This window comes from Diceros bicornis, chromosome 15 (genome assembly GCF_020826845.1).
Source record: "Diceros bicornis minor isolate mBicDic1 chromosome 15, mDicBic1.mat.cur, whole genome shotgun sequence".
Classification (NCBI taxonomy): domain Eukaryota; kingdom Metazoa; phylum Chordata; class Mammalia; order Perissodactyla; family Rhinocerotidae; genus Diceros; species Diceros bicornis.
The window spans coordinates 24369760-24386983 of record NC_080754.1 but is presented as its reverse complement, the minus strand read 5'-3'; the positions used below and the strand labels follow the sequence as shown (position 1 = coordinate 24386983).

At 54.7% G+C, this 17224-nt stretch overlaps 1 protein-coding gene across 2 annotated transcripts in view; it reads left to right on the top strand.

Moving 5' to 3' along the window:
• ADCY5 (adenylate cyclase 5) overlaps window positions 1-17224 on the top strand; it is a 151984-nt gene that overhangs the window by 127572 nt on the left and 7188 nt on the right. For both annotated transcript variants that reach the window (XM_058555932.1, XM_058555931.1), the window contains exons 13-18: window positions 3583-3699; window positions 4114-4278; window positions 7001-7176; window positions 9323-9352; window positions 10488-10623; window positions 16682-16945. In XM_058555932.1, the coding sequence (XP_058411915.1) occupies window positions 3583-3699; window positions 4114-4278; window positions 7001-7176; window positions 9323-9352; window positions 10488-10623; window positions 16682-16945 (888 nt within the window). The remainder of the gene's footprint in view (window positions 1-3582; window positions 3700-4113; window positions 4279-7000; window positions 7177-9322; window positions 9353-10487; window positions 10624-16681; window positions 16946-17224) is intronic.

Genomic DNA, 17224 nt, shown 5'->3' with positions numbered 1-17224 from the left:
AATAATATTCCAATGTGCGGATATACCACATTTTGTGTATCCTGTCATCAATTGATGGACATTTGGGTAGTTTCCACTTTCAGGCTATTATTAGTAATGCTGCTATGAACATTTGTCTACAAGTTTTTACATGGACTTGTGTTCTCAGTTCTCTTGGGTATATACCTAAGAGTACAATTTTTGGGTCATGTGGGGTGACTCTATGTTTAACATTTTGAGGAGCTGCCAAACTGTTTTCCAAAGCAACTGCACCATTTTATATTCTCACCAGCAGTGTATGAGGGTTCCATTTTCTCTGCATCCTCACCAGTACTTGTTATTATCTGACTTTTTGATTATAACCATCCTAGTGGGCGTGAAGTCGTATCTTGTGTTTTTGATTTGCATTTCCCTGATGACTAATGATGTTAAACATCTTTTCATGTGCTTATTGGTCATTTGTATAGATTCTTTGGAGAAATATCAATTTAAATAATTTGCCCATTGTTTAATTGGGTTATTTGTCTTATTGTTGAGTTGTAAGAGTTTTTTGTATGTTCTGGTTACAAGACCCTTAGTAGCTATATGGTTTGCAACAATTTTCTCCCATTCTGTGGGTTGACTTTTCACTTTCTTTTTTTTATAATCTTTTTTTTTGTGATAAAATATACATAATATAAAATTTTCCATTTTAACCATTTTTAAGTGTCCAGTTCAGTGGCATTAAGTATATTCACATTTTTGTGCAACAATTACCACCATACATCTCCAGAACTTTTTATCTTCCTGAACTGAAACTTTATACCCATTAAACAATAACACCCCATTCTGCCCTTGCCCCTGGCAATCATCATTCTACTTTCTGCCTCTAGGAATTTGACTACTCCAGGTACCTCATATAAGTGGAATCATACAGTATTTGTCCTTTTCTGACTGGCTTGCACTTAACATAATGTCTTTAAGGTTCATCCATGTTGTAGCATGTGTCAGAATTTCCTTCCTTTTTAAGGCTGAATACTATTCCATTGTATAGATGTAGCACATTTTGTTTATCCATTCATCTATAGATGGACACTGGGGTTTCTTCTACCGTTTGGCTATTGTGAATAATGCTGCTGTGAACATGAGTGAACAAATATCTGTACAAGCCCCTGCTTTCTGTTCTTTTGAGTATATACCCAGAAGTAGAATTGCTGGATAATATGTTAATTCTATGTTTAATTTTTTGAGGAACTATCATACTGTTTTTACAGCAGCTGTATCATTTTACATGGGCATCAGCAGTGCACAAAGGTTCTAATTTCTCCACATCCTCACCAACACCTTTTTTACTTTCTTGATGGTGTTATTTGAAGCACAAAATATTTAAATTTGGCTCATTTTATGTATTTTTACTTTTTTTGCTTGTGCTTTTGGTGTCATATCTAAGAAACCATTTCATAACCCAAAGTCACAAAGATTTGCTTGTATATTTTCTTCTAAGAGTTTTATAGTTTTAGCTCTTACATTTAGGTCTCTGATTTGAGTTAATTTTTGTATATGGTATGAGGTAGGGGCCCAACTTCATACTTTTGCATGTGGGTATCCAGTTGTCTCAGCAACATTTATTGAAAAGGCTATTCTTTCCCCCTTGAATTGTCTTGGCAACCTTGTCAAAATCAGTTGATCATAAATTTAAGGTTTTTTTTCTGGACTTGCACTCTATTCCATTGATCTCTGTGTAGTAAGCAGGATTTTAATCCAAGCTTATGCTCTCCAGATCACACACGTCTTTCCTTCTACCATGTAAGTGGGTTCGTTCAGATCGTCTCCTTTATTCCCCCAGAAGGAAGTGCTTTTTCAAAATGTTGCCACAGGCTTGATGATACATGAACACACCTGGGGGCACCCCTGCTGGGGACAGGGAGTCCCAGGTCATCACTGCTCAGCCTGTAGCCAGGCTTCCGACACTGCTGCAGTCCTTCCTGTGGTCTCTTCTTCCCTGTGGTCCTCTCTTTTCCTCCGCCAAATAGGAAGTGGTCTTATTGGAAGGGTGGAGAAGGATTTGGGGTGGAAAAGATATATTGCTTCCCTGCACTCAAACCCAGCCCAAAGCCCAAGACTGAGGGATGAGCAGGGCACTTACTTGGTGCCAAGAACTGTGAAGAGTCTGAGAGTTGGTTTCACTACTTATAAGCTAATAAGTTAGCTTGTTGCTCTTTCGTGGATGCTGGCAGAAGACATGAGACTCCTGGGTCAGAGACAAAAGACGTTATTACTCACGGCACAGCAAGCAGCATGAGCATCAGCATATTTGTGTTGGTTCCCTCTTGCCACCAATTCCCATGGGGGTGATGTGATGGACCCATGTAGATGCCCTGCATGTAGTGAGTTTGGGTCACAGCTAAGGAACGCTGGACCAAGGGCCTGGCACTTGCTAGCAGTAAACATTGTAGCACACAGGCCAGTCCCCTCCACCCTGGGAGTGAGCAGTCACACAGTGGTCACATTGTGTCCCCTTGCCTACTTAGTTGTCTGCGTGACCAGCTACAGAAACTCTCAGCATCAGAGGATGGATGCCACTCAGCCAGAATATGCAGGGATGCTGATGGCCCCAGTAGCCCTACAGATGGGAAACCTTCAGAGAGGGGATGTGACTTGCTCAGGGTCACACAGAAAAAGCCACACCTAGAACCCAGGCCTCCAGACTCCTTGTCCAGTGCTTTTTCCACCACCCTCCTCTGTCCTTGGGGGTTTCCACAGGACACCTGGCATGTTTGCAGCAGATCAGCCTCACCAGGAGGCGTTGAGGGGGATGGGGCAGGGGAAGCCCGCATCTACTGCTCTGCTTCTCTGGGTCTACCACCTTCTTTTGTGGGTTGCTTGGGAGATGAGGAGGACGTGGTCAGCGAGGCCAACTGTGTCAGACTTGGTGGAGCCCAGTCATTTAATTATCAAACTGCAGTGGGTCTTTGAGTGAACGTGTGGTTTGTCTAGTTGAAGGAGATATAAGAAGGGTTGGGTGAGGGAAATGCAGATCCTGGAGCATCCTGCTGAAAACAGCCTCCCTTGATTCACTTGTCCAAGGCCCACCCTCCTGCTCCATTGCTTGTCTGCCCCCTTCTCACAAGCCATCCCCTTCCTCTGGATACTAGGTCCTCTCGGAATCCTCAGACCCACAGCTCCCTACTTCTTCTAAGAAGGCTTATGACCCTCCCCGGGAAAGTTCTGGGCCCCTCCACGCCTCCTCAACTGCCACCCACCACCCCTCCCTGATCGTAACTCTGAGCATCCTAAAATTCACAAAATGGGTACATGTGCTTTCTCCTCTGCTTCCCTGTTGGGGTCAAAATAGCATCTTTCTTTTCGTCCTGCCTTTCACCTGTGAGCTCCCCAGGTGGACCCACTCCTGGCCTGCTGCAGAGTGTGCGCCGCTGTTAGCCGGAAGCAGTGGTGCAGTGGCGCAAGGCTGGAGGCTTGCCCACTGGGAGGGTGTTCAGGAAGGCCCCTGGGGTTATGCTGGAGAGAGGGGAAGATGGAGGGCAGGCCTGGCTCTAGGGTGTTTGTGGAGTCCCCACTGAATTCTTTTATGTCTCTTTCTCCCTCCCTCTTCCCCCGGGACAGCTCTTCCCGGCCCCCCTGCAGACCCTGTCCAGGAAGATCGTGCGGTCCAAGATGAACAGCACCCTGCTTGGGGTGTTCACCATCATCTTGGTGTTCCTATCGGCTTTTGTCAACATGGTGGGTCGCTCTACCTCCCCAGTGCTTCCCCTGCCCCACTGGGTCAGAACTGGTGGAGCCCTGTACCCCACAGGCCTGGGCTGGAAGGGGAGTTTCCCCTAGACCCTGGAGTCCTCCCTCCCTGGAAATTCTTACTCGTGTCTCACCTTGAGACTGGGGTCAGACCCAGGTTCCTCGCTGTGAAGGCTGGTGAGCCATAACGACTCAGGGAAGTCCCCACGGGAGGTTTATGAGCCACGCACTGGGCAGCTGGGCACACCTAGCGCAGTCGTTGGCCTCTCCCAGCCTCCTCTCCCGTCCCCCGGCAGTGTCAGGCTGCGCCTGAGACAGAGGGTGGATGGGCACCCGCTGCCCTGTGGAGATGGGCTGCCCTGGCTGGCCCCCAGGGCTGACCCTCCCCTGCCCCGCCTCCAGTTCATGTGCAACTCCAGGGACCTGTTTGGCTGCCTGGCGGACGAGCACAACATCAGTGCCAACCAGGTCAACGCGTGCCACGTGGTGGAGTCGGCCGCCAACTACAGCCTGGGCGACGAGCAGGGCTTCTGTGGCAGCCCCTGGCCCAACTGCAACTTCCCCGAGGTACTGGGCAGGGAGGCACTGGACGCAGGCGGAGACCCTCCCACCCCCTCTCTGCCCTTGGCTGCTCTGAGGGACAGTCGGGGGCCCTCGAGCTCACTGCCATTCCAGAGACCTCCTTCCTCCAGTCTCTCTCCATGTGTCAGACACGGGTGAATAAGGCCAGCCTCCTCAATATAACAGTAAAAATAAGAATAGCCATAGCTATTGTTTACATAGTCCTTACCATGTGCCAGGCACTGTGCTATGTGCATACGTAGCACTCATTTAATCCTCATTTATGCATTTAATCCTCACAACAACCCTATGACATAGATACTATTATTATCTCCTTTATACAGATGACACTGAGGCACAGAGAGGTTAAGTAACTTGCCCAAGGTCACACAGCGAGTAAGCAGCAGAGCCAGAGCTCCTACCCAGGTCTTCTGGCTCCAGAGTTCATGCTCTTAACCTGAGGGCAGAGCTGTTTCTGGACCCTCAGCTTCGGAGCAGACCTGACGCTGCCCCAGGAAAGCCCCTCTGTTGCGGGTCAGAGAGCAGAGAGGAGCAAAGGAAACGCAATCCCAAACCATACAACCATCGGGTTCACCCACTCCAAGTGTGCAACTCAGTGGCTTTTAGTATATGCACACACGTGTGCAGCCGTCATCGTCATCTAATTTTAGAACATTTTCATCACCCTCAAAAGAAATTGTGTACCTACAGGTTATTGGGTTTAAAAAATAGCACCGAGTACCCTTAGAGAGCAGCACGCATTAAGCGCCTGTGGTATTCGAGGTATTTCATTCACCTTGCTGGACTCCTCGAGGAGCAGCGAGCAGCAGGGCCAGGCTTCCAGCCCAGGGCGTGGGCTCCATGCACGGGGTGGTCCCCACACCCCAGCTCCCTGCCGGGCTCACAGGAAACCTGTAAGAGGATGGCAGTTTTCGCCGTTTTCTGGGGAGAAGGTCCGTGCTTTCATCCAATTCACAAAGGGCCCATGACTCACAACGAGGGTCCAGAACTGCAGTGGGGGCCCCATGGGCTGTCACAGTGCCGGCCTCCCCCCTCCCTGGGAAGGAGACTGAGCCGTCTCCCTGTGCACACGGGCAAGGGGACTCAGAGGAGTAGGGCCCCGCGGGTGCTCACCTGGACCAGCGCTGCTTCTCTACCCACAGGCCCAGCACCTACCCCCCAACCGGTGCAGCCCTCTGCTCCCCGCCTCTGTTCCCTCTGACACCTGGCCCCGGGCCCACTGGAGCTCTGCCAGAGGGCTGCTTGCGGAGAAGCAGAGGCTGTTTTTGGTGTCGCACTTGCCCCTTGGTGGTTGCTCCGTGGGAGAAGCTGACGGGTCGGGGAAGAGGGCAGCGGCACGGCCGGTTCTAGCTCCTCGTTTGCAGGAGATGGTTGGTGCCAGCCTTCAGCCCTCACAAGCCCGGCCACTTTCAGGCCCTGCCGGCCTCAGAGCTCTCGGGCTGACCCCCTTCCACAATGTTGTTGTGCTTCAGCAAATCCGCACAGTCGTGTTAATGCTGGGGACCCCAGCATTAGGCTTTGGCCCCTGGTTGTCTGGGCCCAGGGTCTAAATGGGAATCCAGGCTGGCTCTGGGGGCCCCCTCCCCAGCCCCCAAGGATGGTGTTGTCTCTGGGGCTGAATTATCTGGTGTGCCCCCTACTCCTTCCTCTGCCCCCATTCCTGGTGGTGACTTGAGGCTGCTCCCTCTCCCTTCCAATCCCCGGCGGCCTCTGCAGCCCCTCTCTGGGTTCCTGAGAGCCTGGGGAGGCAGAAGGTCCTGGGGGCTACCCCCACCGCCAGCCAGCGCCATTAGTCCCCCAGCTCAAGACCGTGGCAGAGAACACTAAGAGTCCCGATGCCCGAGTCAGAAATAACGGTGCTGAATTTAAAAGAAAGAACAAAATAATAGATGCTGACGTGTCCAGGATTAGCGTCAGGGTGGACAGCAGAAGGGAGCCTCCAAGATCTCCTGGCTCGGACCCTCAGTTGTCTGAGAAAGAAACAGGCTCAGAGACCGCAAGGGACTTCGCCAAAGTAAATCATACGGGGCTGCCATCCCGCATCTGAAACCTTCCAGGTCAGGTACATTTTGGACAGATTTTAAAAGGTTACGTCACACCCCCGGTGGAGTCTGGGTAGCACCTGATAGTGAAACACGGTCATCTTTCTGCAGCAGAATGGATGAATCGTCACAGGAAGCAGGGTAAAGATGTAATTAATGTCACACCCGTTGGCTCAGGTGTTGCCACCATGTCAGTTATGAAAACACTCAGTTTTCAGACCTTTGGGTTTAAAGCTGCAGATCAGGGGCTGGGGCCTGTGCTCCCCACAATTATTGAGGGCATGGGCCCTGTGCCAAGTGGCTTCATCTTGGGTAATCGTCACAGTTAGCCCATGAGAGAGGAGGGTTTGCAGGTGGGGAAACTGAGGCTTAAGAGAGTTTGAATAAATGGCCCAGGTCACACAAACAGTCCATAATGAATCAGCAATGAAACTCAGGTCGGCCTGAGCCTGGAACCCTGCTCCAACCACTGGCCTCTACCACCAGTACCCACCCAACTCAGCCCCGGCCTCCATCTCCTGGTTCCTAACCAGGGCCCTTCACATGACATCACTAGTTTGCCCTGACCAGGCTTCACCTCAGGCTGGTGGGATGCTGGGGGCGGGGCTGGGGTTGGGGCGGGGCCCGGGGCGCTGACGCCCGCTGTCCCCGCCCTCTTTCCCCAGTACTTCACCTACAGCGTGCTGCTCAGCCTCCTGGCCTGCTCCGTGTTCCTGCAGATCAGCTGCATCGGGAAGCTGGTGCTCATGCTGGCCATCGAGCTCATATACGTGCTCGTCGTCGAGGTGCCCGGTGTCACGCTCTTTGACAATGCTGACCTGTTGGTCACCGCCAACGCCATGTAGGTGGCACCGCCCTCACGCCCCACACCGGGTCTGGGGCGTTGTGGAGAGGTGGGAAGAGCAGGAGGCTGGGGTCCTGGCTGCAGGGGCCTTGCAGGGGGGTGTCCTGTCACTCCCCAGCTCTGACCACCTGGGCAGAGCACCACAGCGTCTGTTTCTTTCCCTCCCTCCATTCCTTGGTGGTGGGGTGGCCACAGGGCAACTAGGTCCCACTGTCCTTCTGTCTCCAGTTTCCTACTCACTCCCAACCTCAGGCCTCAGTGGATTGTTCCTCACTAGGCCAAGGCAGCCTCTGATGAGCTATTTTCATCTAACTCCAACTGCTTGTGGCACCCCGGTCCAAGAGGGGTCAAGGTTCGAGCTGGATAGCAAGGTCTGTGGGAGAGAGGAACAGCCTTTGTTGTTCATGGGCTCTGTGTCCCACTTGAGCCAGGCGCTTGGACATACATTATCCCTTTTCACCCACACAGCAACCCAGCGAAGTAGGCAGAGCCGCCACGGAGGGTTGGGTGGTTTGTGCACTGCTCAAAGGCTCCTGGCTGTGATGGTGAGCGATTGAGTCCCACAGGAAGTGGCAGGCATGGGGGTTGTGCCCCAGGCTATCTGGCTGGCAGTCCGCCTGGTCGTATAGTGACAGATATCAGATTTCCAAGGGAGGTGGCTCTGTGAGGGGAGAGAGCTCTAGCTTTGGGTCAAAATGAGTTTGAATCTCAGCCTCAGACACATTTGGCTATTTTTCCTGAATCTCATTGTTTTTTCCCCAGTAACATGGGAATAATACCCATAGTAGCAAATTGTATGTGAAGTGCCTGATTTGTAGTCCCCTTTTCTTCCCATCAACCACCCCCCCGCCACCGCACACACATCAAGAAGAGCAAAAGTGTGAGTGACAGGTCTGTGTCCCCTGAGAAAATGCAGCCAACTGTGCTTCCTCTGGGTTAGAGGAAGGGATCCAGTCATGCATCTGTCCATGCATTCCGAATATTTATTGAGGGCCCGCCGTGTCCCCGGCCCTGAGCTGGGCAGTGGAGGTCCAGTCATGGATGAAACAGGCAGTAACTCCAGTGTCAGAAACGTTACTCTTGTGAGGAGAGTGTTACCTGAGAGAGTGAAGATGTAAAGAAATCTCTCAGTCAGATTCTAGGAAGAACTCCTTGGCGCTGTGTGGGGCTGGGGCAGGTGACACAGGGACATACTGGAGCATTGGAAGCCGTGCAGGCCACAGGCCTGTGAGGACGAGGAGAGGGAGGAGGCCGGGCCTTCCCGCCGTGGGTCAGGGCGCAGCAGGAACTTTCGCCTCCTCTTTCTTACCTGCTGCGCCTCCCCCACCCCCGCAGCCTCTCTTCCTCCTGCTGAAGGAGCAGCGAGTGGGGGTCATTTCTGGGTCGCGAGCCCCTGATTTGGCTCAAGGGCAGCACCATCCAGTACATAAAAATGCAAGCCCCATATGTAATTGACAGTTTCCTAGTAGCTATATTAAAAAGGCAAAACGTGCAATTAATTTAAATAATAGTTTTATTTAACCAATATATCTACAACGTTATTTAATATGTAGTACATGTAAAATTATTAATGAAATATTTTCCATTTTTTCCCACACGAGTTCTTCAAAACCTAGTATCTATTTTACACTTACAGGACATCTTAACTTGCACTCGCCACATTGTAAGGCTCAGTAGCAAAGGGCTGGGTGGGGAGAGGCGAGCCGGCTTTCGCCCAGGTGGATGTATGGGGGCTCCAGGGTCCCACGGAAGGGCTGGGGATTCATGGTCATGGGGACCAGATGCTAGTTGGGGTGGGGCTTTCTGCAAGCCTCCCATCCTGAAAGTGTTCTTGGACCCGGAGGGGTGTGGGGGGACAGTGGGGGCAGCAGAATTGGGCATGGGGGGGCACGGCAAGGGGGGCAGCAGAAAGCAGGGCATTTAGGGCAGAGTATGGTATGGGGGACAGAGCAGGGCGTGGGGAAAGAGCAGTGGGAGGGACAGAACAACGTGGAGGGGCAAAGCATGTGGGGGGCAGAGCATTTGCAGAGCATGTGGGGGCAGAACATGGGGGAACAGAGCAAGGCGTGAGGGGCAGAGCTGGCATGGGGGCCGCCATGCAGAAGAGTGGCCCTGAACAGCTCTCCCCACCTCGTGTCCACAGAGACTTCAACAACAACGGGACCTCCCAGTGGTGAGTTGATGCCCCTTCTCTGATATGGCCCCTCCCTGCCCTTGTCACGGAGCAGCCAGAGGCCAGGAGCCCAGGGCCCAGCAGAGAAGGCAGCAGTGCCCCGGTGGGAGGGGGCCTTGGTGGGAAGGTGGGAGACTAGAGGGGGCAAGGAGGCCCTTCCCTCCCCAGGTACCAAGGGGGCCACATTGGGTAGATGCCTTCCTATTCTTTTATGATCCCCACCCCCCACGAGATGTTCTACAGAGTCGGTGGCCAGGGTCTCAGACCCACAGGTCGTTCCACAGGCCTCATCTTAAAGCATTTCACCTCAAGCTCTCCCCCTGGGGTGTGTGTGAGACCCCACACATGGTGACCCCCAGCCATGGCACCCCCAGGCATGGGACCCCCAGGCACAGGGAACAGGAACCGCTGCCCCCTCTCCCTCCGGAGGGAGGGTTTGTAGGTTAGCCCTGCATTGAGGCCACTGCTGGGCAGGGAGTCTATGCAGCGTTCAAGGTTTGGGCTCTTTGCTGGGACGGAGCAGGGTTTGGAAGAGCTGCTTTTATAGAGTATTTATTAATAATGAAAACAGAAATATAATTAGACAGTAATAGCTACCAGTTTTGGAGTTCCTCCTGTGTGTCAGGTACTGTTCTGAGCATTTTGTACACCGTATCTTCAATTCTCTCCACCATCTTGAGATGTGGGCATTGTTATCCCATTTTACAGATAAGGAAATAAGGCTCAGGGAGGTTAAGAGACTTGCCCAAGGTTGCCCAGAGATGGTCAGTATGGCCTGCCTGACTCCCTTGTTCCTGCACCTGCAGCCCCTGTCTTGTCCCCTGAGAAAGACCTGGGATGTACACGCTGCCTTTCAGAAGGGCCGCTTTCATCCCCTGGTGTGACCATCATGGGGAGGCTCCCCAGGGATAGGGGAGAGAAAAGCATCAGGAGAGGAGCGGTGGCTGCGGAGCTGCAGATGTGAGCAGGGGCTGAGACAGGGCTGCCAGCCAGGAAGGCTTCCTGGAGGATGCACACCTTAGGCAAAGTTTGAGCAGGAGGGGGAGCAGGAGGGAGAGCTGTAGTGGGAGGAAGAGAAAAGGCCTGAAGGGGCCTGGGACCTGCCACGAGTTGCCAGGCACTTGCCTCCCCCCAGCAACCCTGAGCACGCGACCAAGGTGGCTCTGAAGGTGGTGACGCCCATCGTCATCTCAGTCTTCGTGCTGGCCCTGTACCTGCACGCCCAGCAGGTGGAGTCCACCGCCCGCCTCGACTTCCTCTGGAAACTGCAGGTGGGTGACAGGGGGCTGGCACTGGGGTGGGGGAGGCACCCAGGCCTGGCGTTTTGTGAGTGAGCGAGCTCGTCGCCTGGGCTGGGCTGGGCCTCAGTCCTGCACTGACGAGTGTCCTGCTCAGACCTCGCCCCAGCTGGCCGGTGCCCCATGTCCCAGCAGGTCTGCTCCCTGCTCTCTGGCTCCAAGAGGCAAAAGCCTGGAGCTTATTCCAGACAAACCCCCCCAGACAGTGCTGGGACTTCGATGGGCCCAGGAGACATGCTCTTAAGTCACACATACTGACGGAGCACTGCTACGAGCATCCAGAGGCAGGGACGGAGAGGCGTGGACAGGCCCGGTTTGTGGGGCAGCAGGGAGTCAGGAGGCGGGGGGGCAAGAGTGGCAGGAGATGAGAAGAGTAGGGGCTCATAGTCCTGGTGTCGTGGGGCCAGGTGCGGGAGCGGGCTCCAGAGGCCTCTGAGCAGGGCTTGGCGTGACCAGAACTGGGCGTGGCACGGATGGAAGGGGCATCAAAGACCGTTGATGGGAAGCCCAGCCAGGTGGCTGTGCCCTGGCCCTGGGGAGAGGTGCCTGGGCAGGGGCCGAGGCGGTGGGGTGCTGGGGGCCACAGCTCTGACCTGAAGCCCAACCGGTGCTCTGCCCTCCAGGGTCTGTGCCCTGCACCCTGATTGTGCCACCTGGAGAGGGGACGCCGTGGGGCCACGCACAGGGTGCTCCATGTGCTGGCAGCAGACCCTTGGCCGCTTGTTACCTACTGGACCACCTGAAAAGGTCCAGGAGAGGGCACCCAGGGGCACTGAGCTGAGAAAGCTTGGTCTTCCCTCTGGGCAATGGCTGGCTTGTCATACCAGCCCCGCCCCTTGCAGGGTGTAGCTTAGCCCAGCCTCTCTGCCCGTCCTGGCCTGCCCCTCTGTCCAGACCACTTCTCCACTTCATCTGCATCTGCTGAGACCTCTCCATCCTGAACTCATTAACGTTGAGATTAAAAAAGTCTTGAGGCTGGGGCAGGAGGCCCTGGACTTTCAGTGGATGCTGAGTGAGGATGGGGACCTCTTGTTTCCCCTGCTGTGGGGTGGTTTGCGTGAGGTCTGGCTGAGGTTCTGACTGAAGTCCCCAGTGGGGATGCCCTGAGGTTGGGGAACAGGCTGTGCATGAGGAATGGCCCTCACGAGCCCTGGGTTGGAAGGGACTGTGGGGAGATCCAGCGTGAGGCCGTACCTTCTTTTCTCAGAGCTGCCCCTCAGCCTCTCCCTGCTCTCTCTTGTCCCCTCCTTTGGGGAAGCTCCCAGAGGGCCCAGCTCTCTCCTAGGGCCGACTAGACTCTGCGGGACCTGGGACCAATGTCCCTCTACTTGGGGTGCTCGCACATACCCCAAGTCCCCCAGGAGTCCCCAGGAAGCCCATCCCAAGATGGTTCTGTTGTGCAACTCAGTTGTGTTGCAAAGGCCTTGAGACGGGTGGAAGCCAGAGGAAGGCGAGCCTGCCCCTGCCCCCTCTTTGTGACCTGCTGCCCCCTCACCCCCTCCTGTGTCTTTGTCCAGCTCCCGAGTGCACAGGGTCAAACTCAGGCTGCCTGGTGGGGCTGAGCAGAGCGGCCTGAAGCTTCCCCTCGGCCCCCACGCCCTGTTCCCCCAACCCAGGCTGCAGCAGCTTGCTCTCAGCCCCCGGCCAGGTGCCGCCTCTCGAGTTTGAAGGTGAAGCCCTGGATGAACCACAGACGGGATGCCTTTTCTCTCGGAGAGCTGAAGTCTCCCGGCTCTCAGCCGGCTCTGACCCTCCCAGGCCCGAACAGCCAGAGCCGTGGGGTGTCTCCTCTGCTGCAGGAAGGGGTGCGGTGGGGACAGGGCCGAGACCTCCTTCGGTCCCCTTGGTCGGGGGCCCCGCACAAGTGCCTCATCATTGCCATTCCCTCCGGCGTCCCCGGCTGTCACCCAGCCCCCAGCTGTGCCGAGGGTTTGGGGAGGTGTGGAGACCCGGTTGTTCTGTCACTCCCCGTGGGGTCTTCGCCCCGGGAGACACTTACATTATTAGTGTTCGTCTCCACATGTGCTGCAGAAACAGGTTATCTCCACTTCATCTTTCCTCCCTGACCTCCTCCCTCACCACGCCCCACACTCTCCCCCATTTTTATCTTCTTTTTGGAGGGCAGTTTTAAGATATAATTTTAAACCTAAAGAAGAGGTCCAAGAACAGTATAAGGAACTCTAGCAGTCCCTCACCAGGTTCCCCAACCATTTTCCTGCATTCGCTCCATCAGCCCCCATCTCTTCTGACAGGATTCCCCGTCACCCCTAAATTCTCCAGTGTCTACCTTCCAAGAGCGAGGACACTCCTGCATCACCCCCACGCGACCTCACAGTCAGGAATCACTGGGCAGCACCGCCGGCCCACCCACAGAGCCCGTTCGTGGTTCACCAACTGTCCCAGCTCTGCTCCAGGGTCCCATCCGGGCAAACTCTGCATTTTGCTGCCGTGTCTCCTCAGTCTTGTCTCTCAGTCCTTGCCAGTCTTAAAGAGAGCCTTATTCCACGACCCACAGCCGAAGTCCAGACTCAGGCCCCGCCTTCTTGAGGAACGCCATGGAAATGATGCTGTGCACCTCCTGGTGCATCATACCGGGGCCTCCACCATGTTGACCTGTCCCACCCCTGGTGACATTAACCTTGATCACCCGCTCAAGTGGGCTCTGCCAGATTTCTCCACCGTCAGGTCCCCATCTTCCCCTTTGTATTCGATTACCATTTTGTGGAAAGGTGTTCCGATGTTTCACCAGTATTCACATCCTCAGCAAACCTCCCTCCACCAGTCTCCGCATCCATTACTGACTCCTGCCTGCCAGGTAGTGATGACCTGTGTCCATCACTCCGTCTGCATTTGTTAATTGGCATTCTGCTGTAAGGAAGAGCTCTCCTTCCCCCCACTTATTTACTCAGTCGTTCATTTATCTATATCAGCATAGGCTCATGGATTCCTGCTGAATTCAGTGGGTTTTAATCTGCTCCTCTCATTATTTATGTCAATGCTCGAATTGTCCTGGGTTTGGTCAGTGTGAGTGTCTTAGGTTGGCTTCTGTGTTCTTTGACACGTCTCCATCATTCTTTGAGCATTGTATTACTTTCTGGCAAAAGAAGATGTCTGGGGCACATCATGTCCTTTCCCTGCTTTAGCCCAGGGACCAGTGATTTCTTCAAAGAGCCCTGACTCTTGTTAGTGGAGGATGGTATTTAGAAGCCAAGATCAGAGCACTCGGTGTGCTCACTCTTGTATGTCCTCTCCGTGAACAAAGCTAGGAAATACATGTAAGTTTATATGAACATATATGTGTACACGCATACGTATGTATTGATATTACTTCAGTATCTCTCTTGATATTCATTCATATTTATACTGCTTCATAACATCTCTCATGAACCATGAGTTCCTACTAGTACCTCCATTTCTAACGCAACACCTCAAGCTTCTTTCTAGCCCTCCCACTTTCATGCTTGCAAATATTATCTCTGGCAGCGAGAAGCCCAGCTCCCATTATCTGTCGTATATTTACTCATTTGCTCAATGGAACCAGCCTCCCAACCACTCCAGCCCCCTTCTCTGCCCACCATGACCTCTCCCCTCTTCACTGCCCTGCTTGCTGGCACACTGGGCATGCTGCCATGTGGCACCCTTTCCTCTGATTGCTTTGCTTCCTCAGGGAAGGAAGGGAAGATTGGAAGGGAAGATTGGAAGGGAAGTGGCTGACCCCCCGCCCCCATTTTGAAAACAGTTAAGAAGGCCTGTGCACATGTGTGCACATGCGTGTGTGAGTGTGTGGGTGAGCATGTCTCTACCGGCCAGGCATGTCAGCCTCTCTCCATTGAAGCTCTGCAAAAGGCTAATGATGCTCCCACATCCCTCCATCTCCCACCCTGCCCTAGGGCTTTTGGGAGGAGGGACAACATCAAATAAATACCAATAAACAAAAACATGAATGCAAGTCCTCGGGATGGGTGAGTGAGGGTCCATTGCCCCACCCCCAGTCTTGCCCAGCCGCCCGTTTTGCTGTTGGATCTGTGGTCCTGGTGGATGGGTGTGGTGCTGACAGGGAGGTGGTGAAGCCTGGGGTCCTTAGCTTCCCTGAAGCACCCGCACGAGGAACACACCTTTCCTTACCCGCAAGGCCCCCTCCTGGCCAAACCACTGGGTCTCAGTTCTCAGGAGAGCCCACTTTTGTCCCTCTCCCACAGCGTTGACATTATTAGGACCAACAAGATGCCGTGGACCCCTGAGACTTCCTGCCTGGCCAGAGCCCAACCCTAGAAGGTGCTGGCTGTGTTGGCAGCTGCCCAGCATGTCTTGGGGCAGAGTTCCCCAGATGTGGCTGGAGCACCTGGCCAGGGCCCTGGGGGCTTGGCCTCTGTTCTCAGCGGTAGCCATGCTCCCGGCCTCCCTGCCTCCAGCCTCCATCGCCATTCTACCTGACCCTTAAATGCAGATGCTCTCCAGGAAGGGCACATGTCACATTTCTGCCACCTGCTGGGCTGATCACAGGAGCTGGAGTGCTCCTGGGTCCCCAGGCATGTGGTCTCAGCAGGCGGTAGGAGCAGGACTGTGGGCAGCCTGGTGCATTTTCAGAGGCAGACGGACCAGCTGGACATCTCCCTGGGACAGCTTGCGAGAAGTGCAGGGATTCCCACCAGCCTTCTCCCTCTGGCACACTGGTTCCAGAGCTAGGAGCAGGTGGCCCTTATTTATCGGGGTAGGAGGGTGGTCAGTGTCCCACCTCACAGGAGCAAAGGTCACCTTCCAGGGCAGGAAGGTAGCAGGTGCCCACTGGACCCACCTGGCGCCTCAGGGTCCAGGAGCTTCCTGAGGCGTGACCCCTATCCTTGCGGCCACGTTTCCAGTGGCTCCAGGAGTGAAGGGCTGTGGGTCCTCTCACCTTACAGGCAAAGCTCAGCCGCTGAGTCCTGGGGTCCCTGAGCTTTCTGCCTTCCCTGCTGGACCCAGGTCCTGCAGCCTTGTGTGGGGGTGCCAGCTCCTTCCCCATGACAGCTGCCGCCCACCAGGAGAGCCAGGGCCCTGGGAAGTAGTCCTGGTCCTTTTGGAGGTTCTAGTTGCAGCTGAATAGAAAGGCCTCCACATTTAGTTAGAGAACACCTAAGCAGGCTGCCTTACCAACACGGCCACTCCCAGTTAAAGGGACCATTGTATTTGTTACCAAGGGGGAGGAGGCCAGCAGACTCCACCCACTACCCCCCATGTCCCATGAATGCCCTGGTCAGATGGCTCCTTGCACGCCTTGGTGCATGACGACCTCTGCGCCTCAGCCTGTGGGCCACTATTGGCCTCTTGACCCGAGGGCTCTGCACTGTCCCTTTAACCTGGAGGGTGCGTGACCACCAACTCCAGCTGCCCAGAGCCGGGACCCAAACTGAGGGAGAACCAAAGTCAGCGGTGATGTCCCTGTCCCACTCTGGGTGGCGCCTGGGGGCACCTGCGCCTCCTGGCCCTGCCTGGCTGCGTCTGGCCCTGGGGCGAGTCTGCTCTCGTGGGAACCAGGGAGACTGGGCAGGGCTTTGAGCTGTTCTCCCTTGGGGTCAGTCTGTTAAAGTGATCCTTACGGAACTGCTGTTCTGATTGTGTTTCCTGATAAGAAGAGGAAGAGGGAAAGTTGAGGAGCAGTTGGGTAGCCGGCGGGCCATGTGGGGGTGGTCTTGGACCATCCGTTTCACCTGCTGCCTCGTTCTAGTCTTGGGCAGACAGCATCCTTTCAGCCTCTCCTCTGGGACCTGTTTCCTCTCAAGGGTTCCCTCCCTCGGGATCAACATCCTCACGCGTGTCACTTTCCAAGAGGCAGGCGTGGAAGAGTTAGAAACTTAGAAATCTCTCTTTTCTGATGGTCAAAGTAATGGATGCTCTTGATAGAAAACCTGAGAGTAGAGACAGCAGAGAGGAGGGGAGGAAGCTAGCCACTCGTTGAAATCTCGGGCCTGTGTTGGCATTTGCGCGGATCACACTGTCTTTTTCTAAGCGGCGCGTCGCCTGCCCCCTCCTCTGACCGGGTCCTCTGTCCCAGGCCACGGAGGAGAAGGAGGAGATGGAGGAGCTGCAGGCCTACAACCGGCGGCTGCTGCATAACATCCTGCCCAAGGACGTGGCTGCCCACTTCCTGGCCCGCGAGCGGCGCAACGACGAGCTGTACTATCAGTCTTGCGAGTGCGTGGCCGTCATGTTCGCCTCCATCGCCAACTTCTCCGAGTTCTACGTGGAGCTAGAGGCCAACAACGAGGGCGTCGAGTGCCTGCGGCTGCTCAACGAGATCATCGCCGACTTCGACGAGGTGCGGGCGGGGCGGGGGCACTCGGGTCCCTGGAGCGGGAGGGACGAGGAGACCCGACGCCCCCTTTCACCTTCCAGATGTGAACAGTGATGGCAGGAGCCTGACTGTGTCCTGGGCACTTTACATACATTTCCTCCTCCATTGCTGTGTTACAGACGAGGAAACTGAGGCCCACAGGTGTTAAGTGCCTTGCCTAAGGTCACCAGCAGTAAGTGGCAGAGCTGGGGTTTCAGCCCAGGCTGTTTGAATTTGAAGTCTGTGCCCTCGGCCACCCCATCA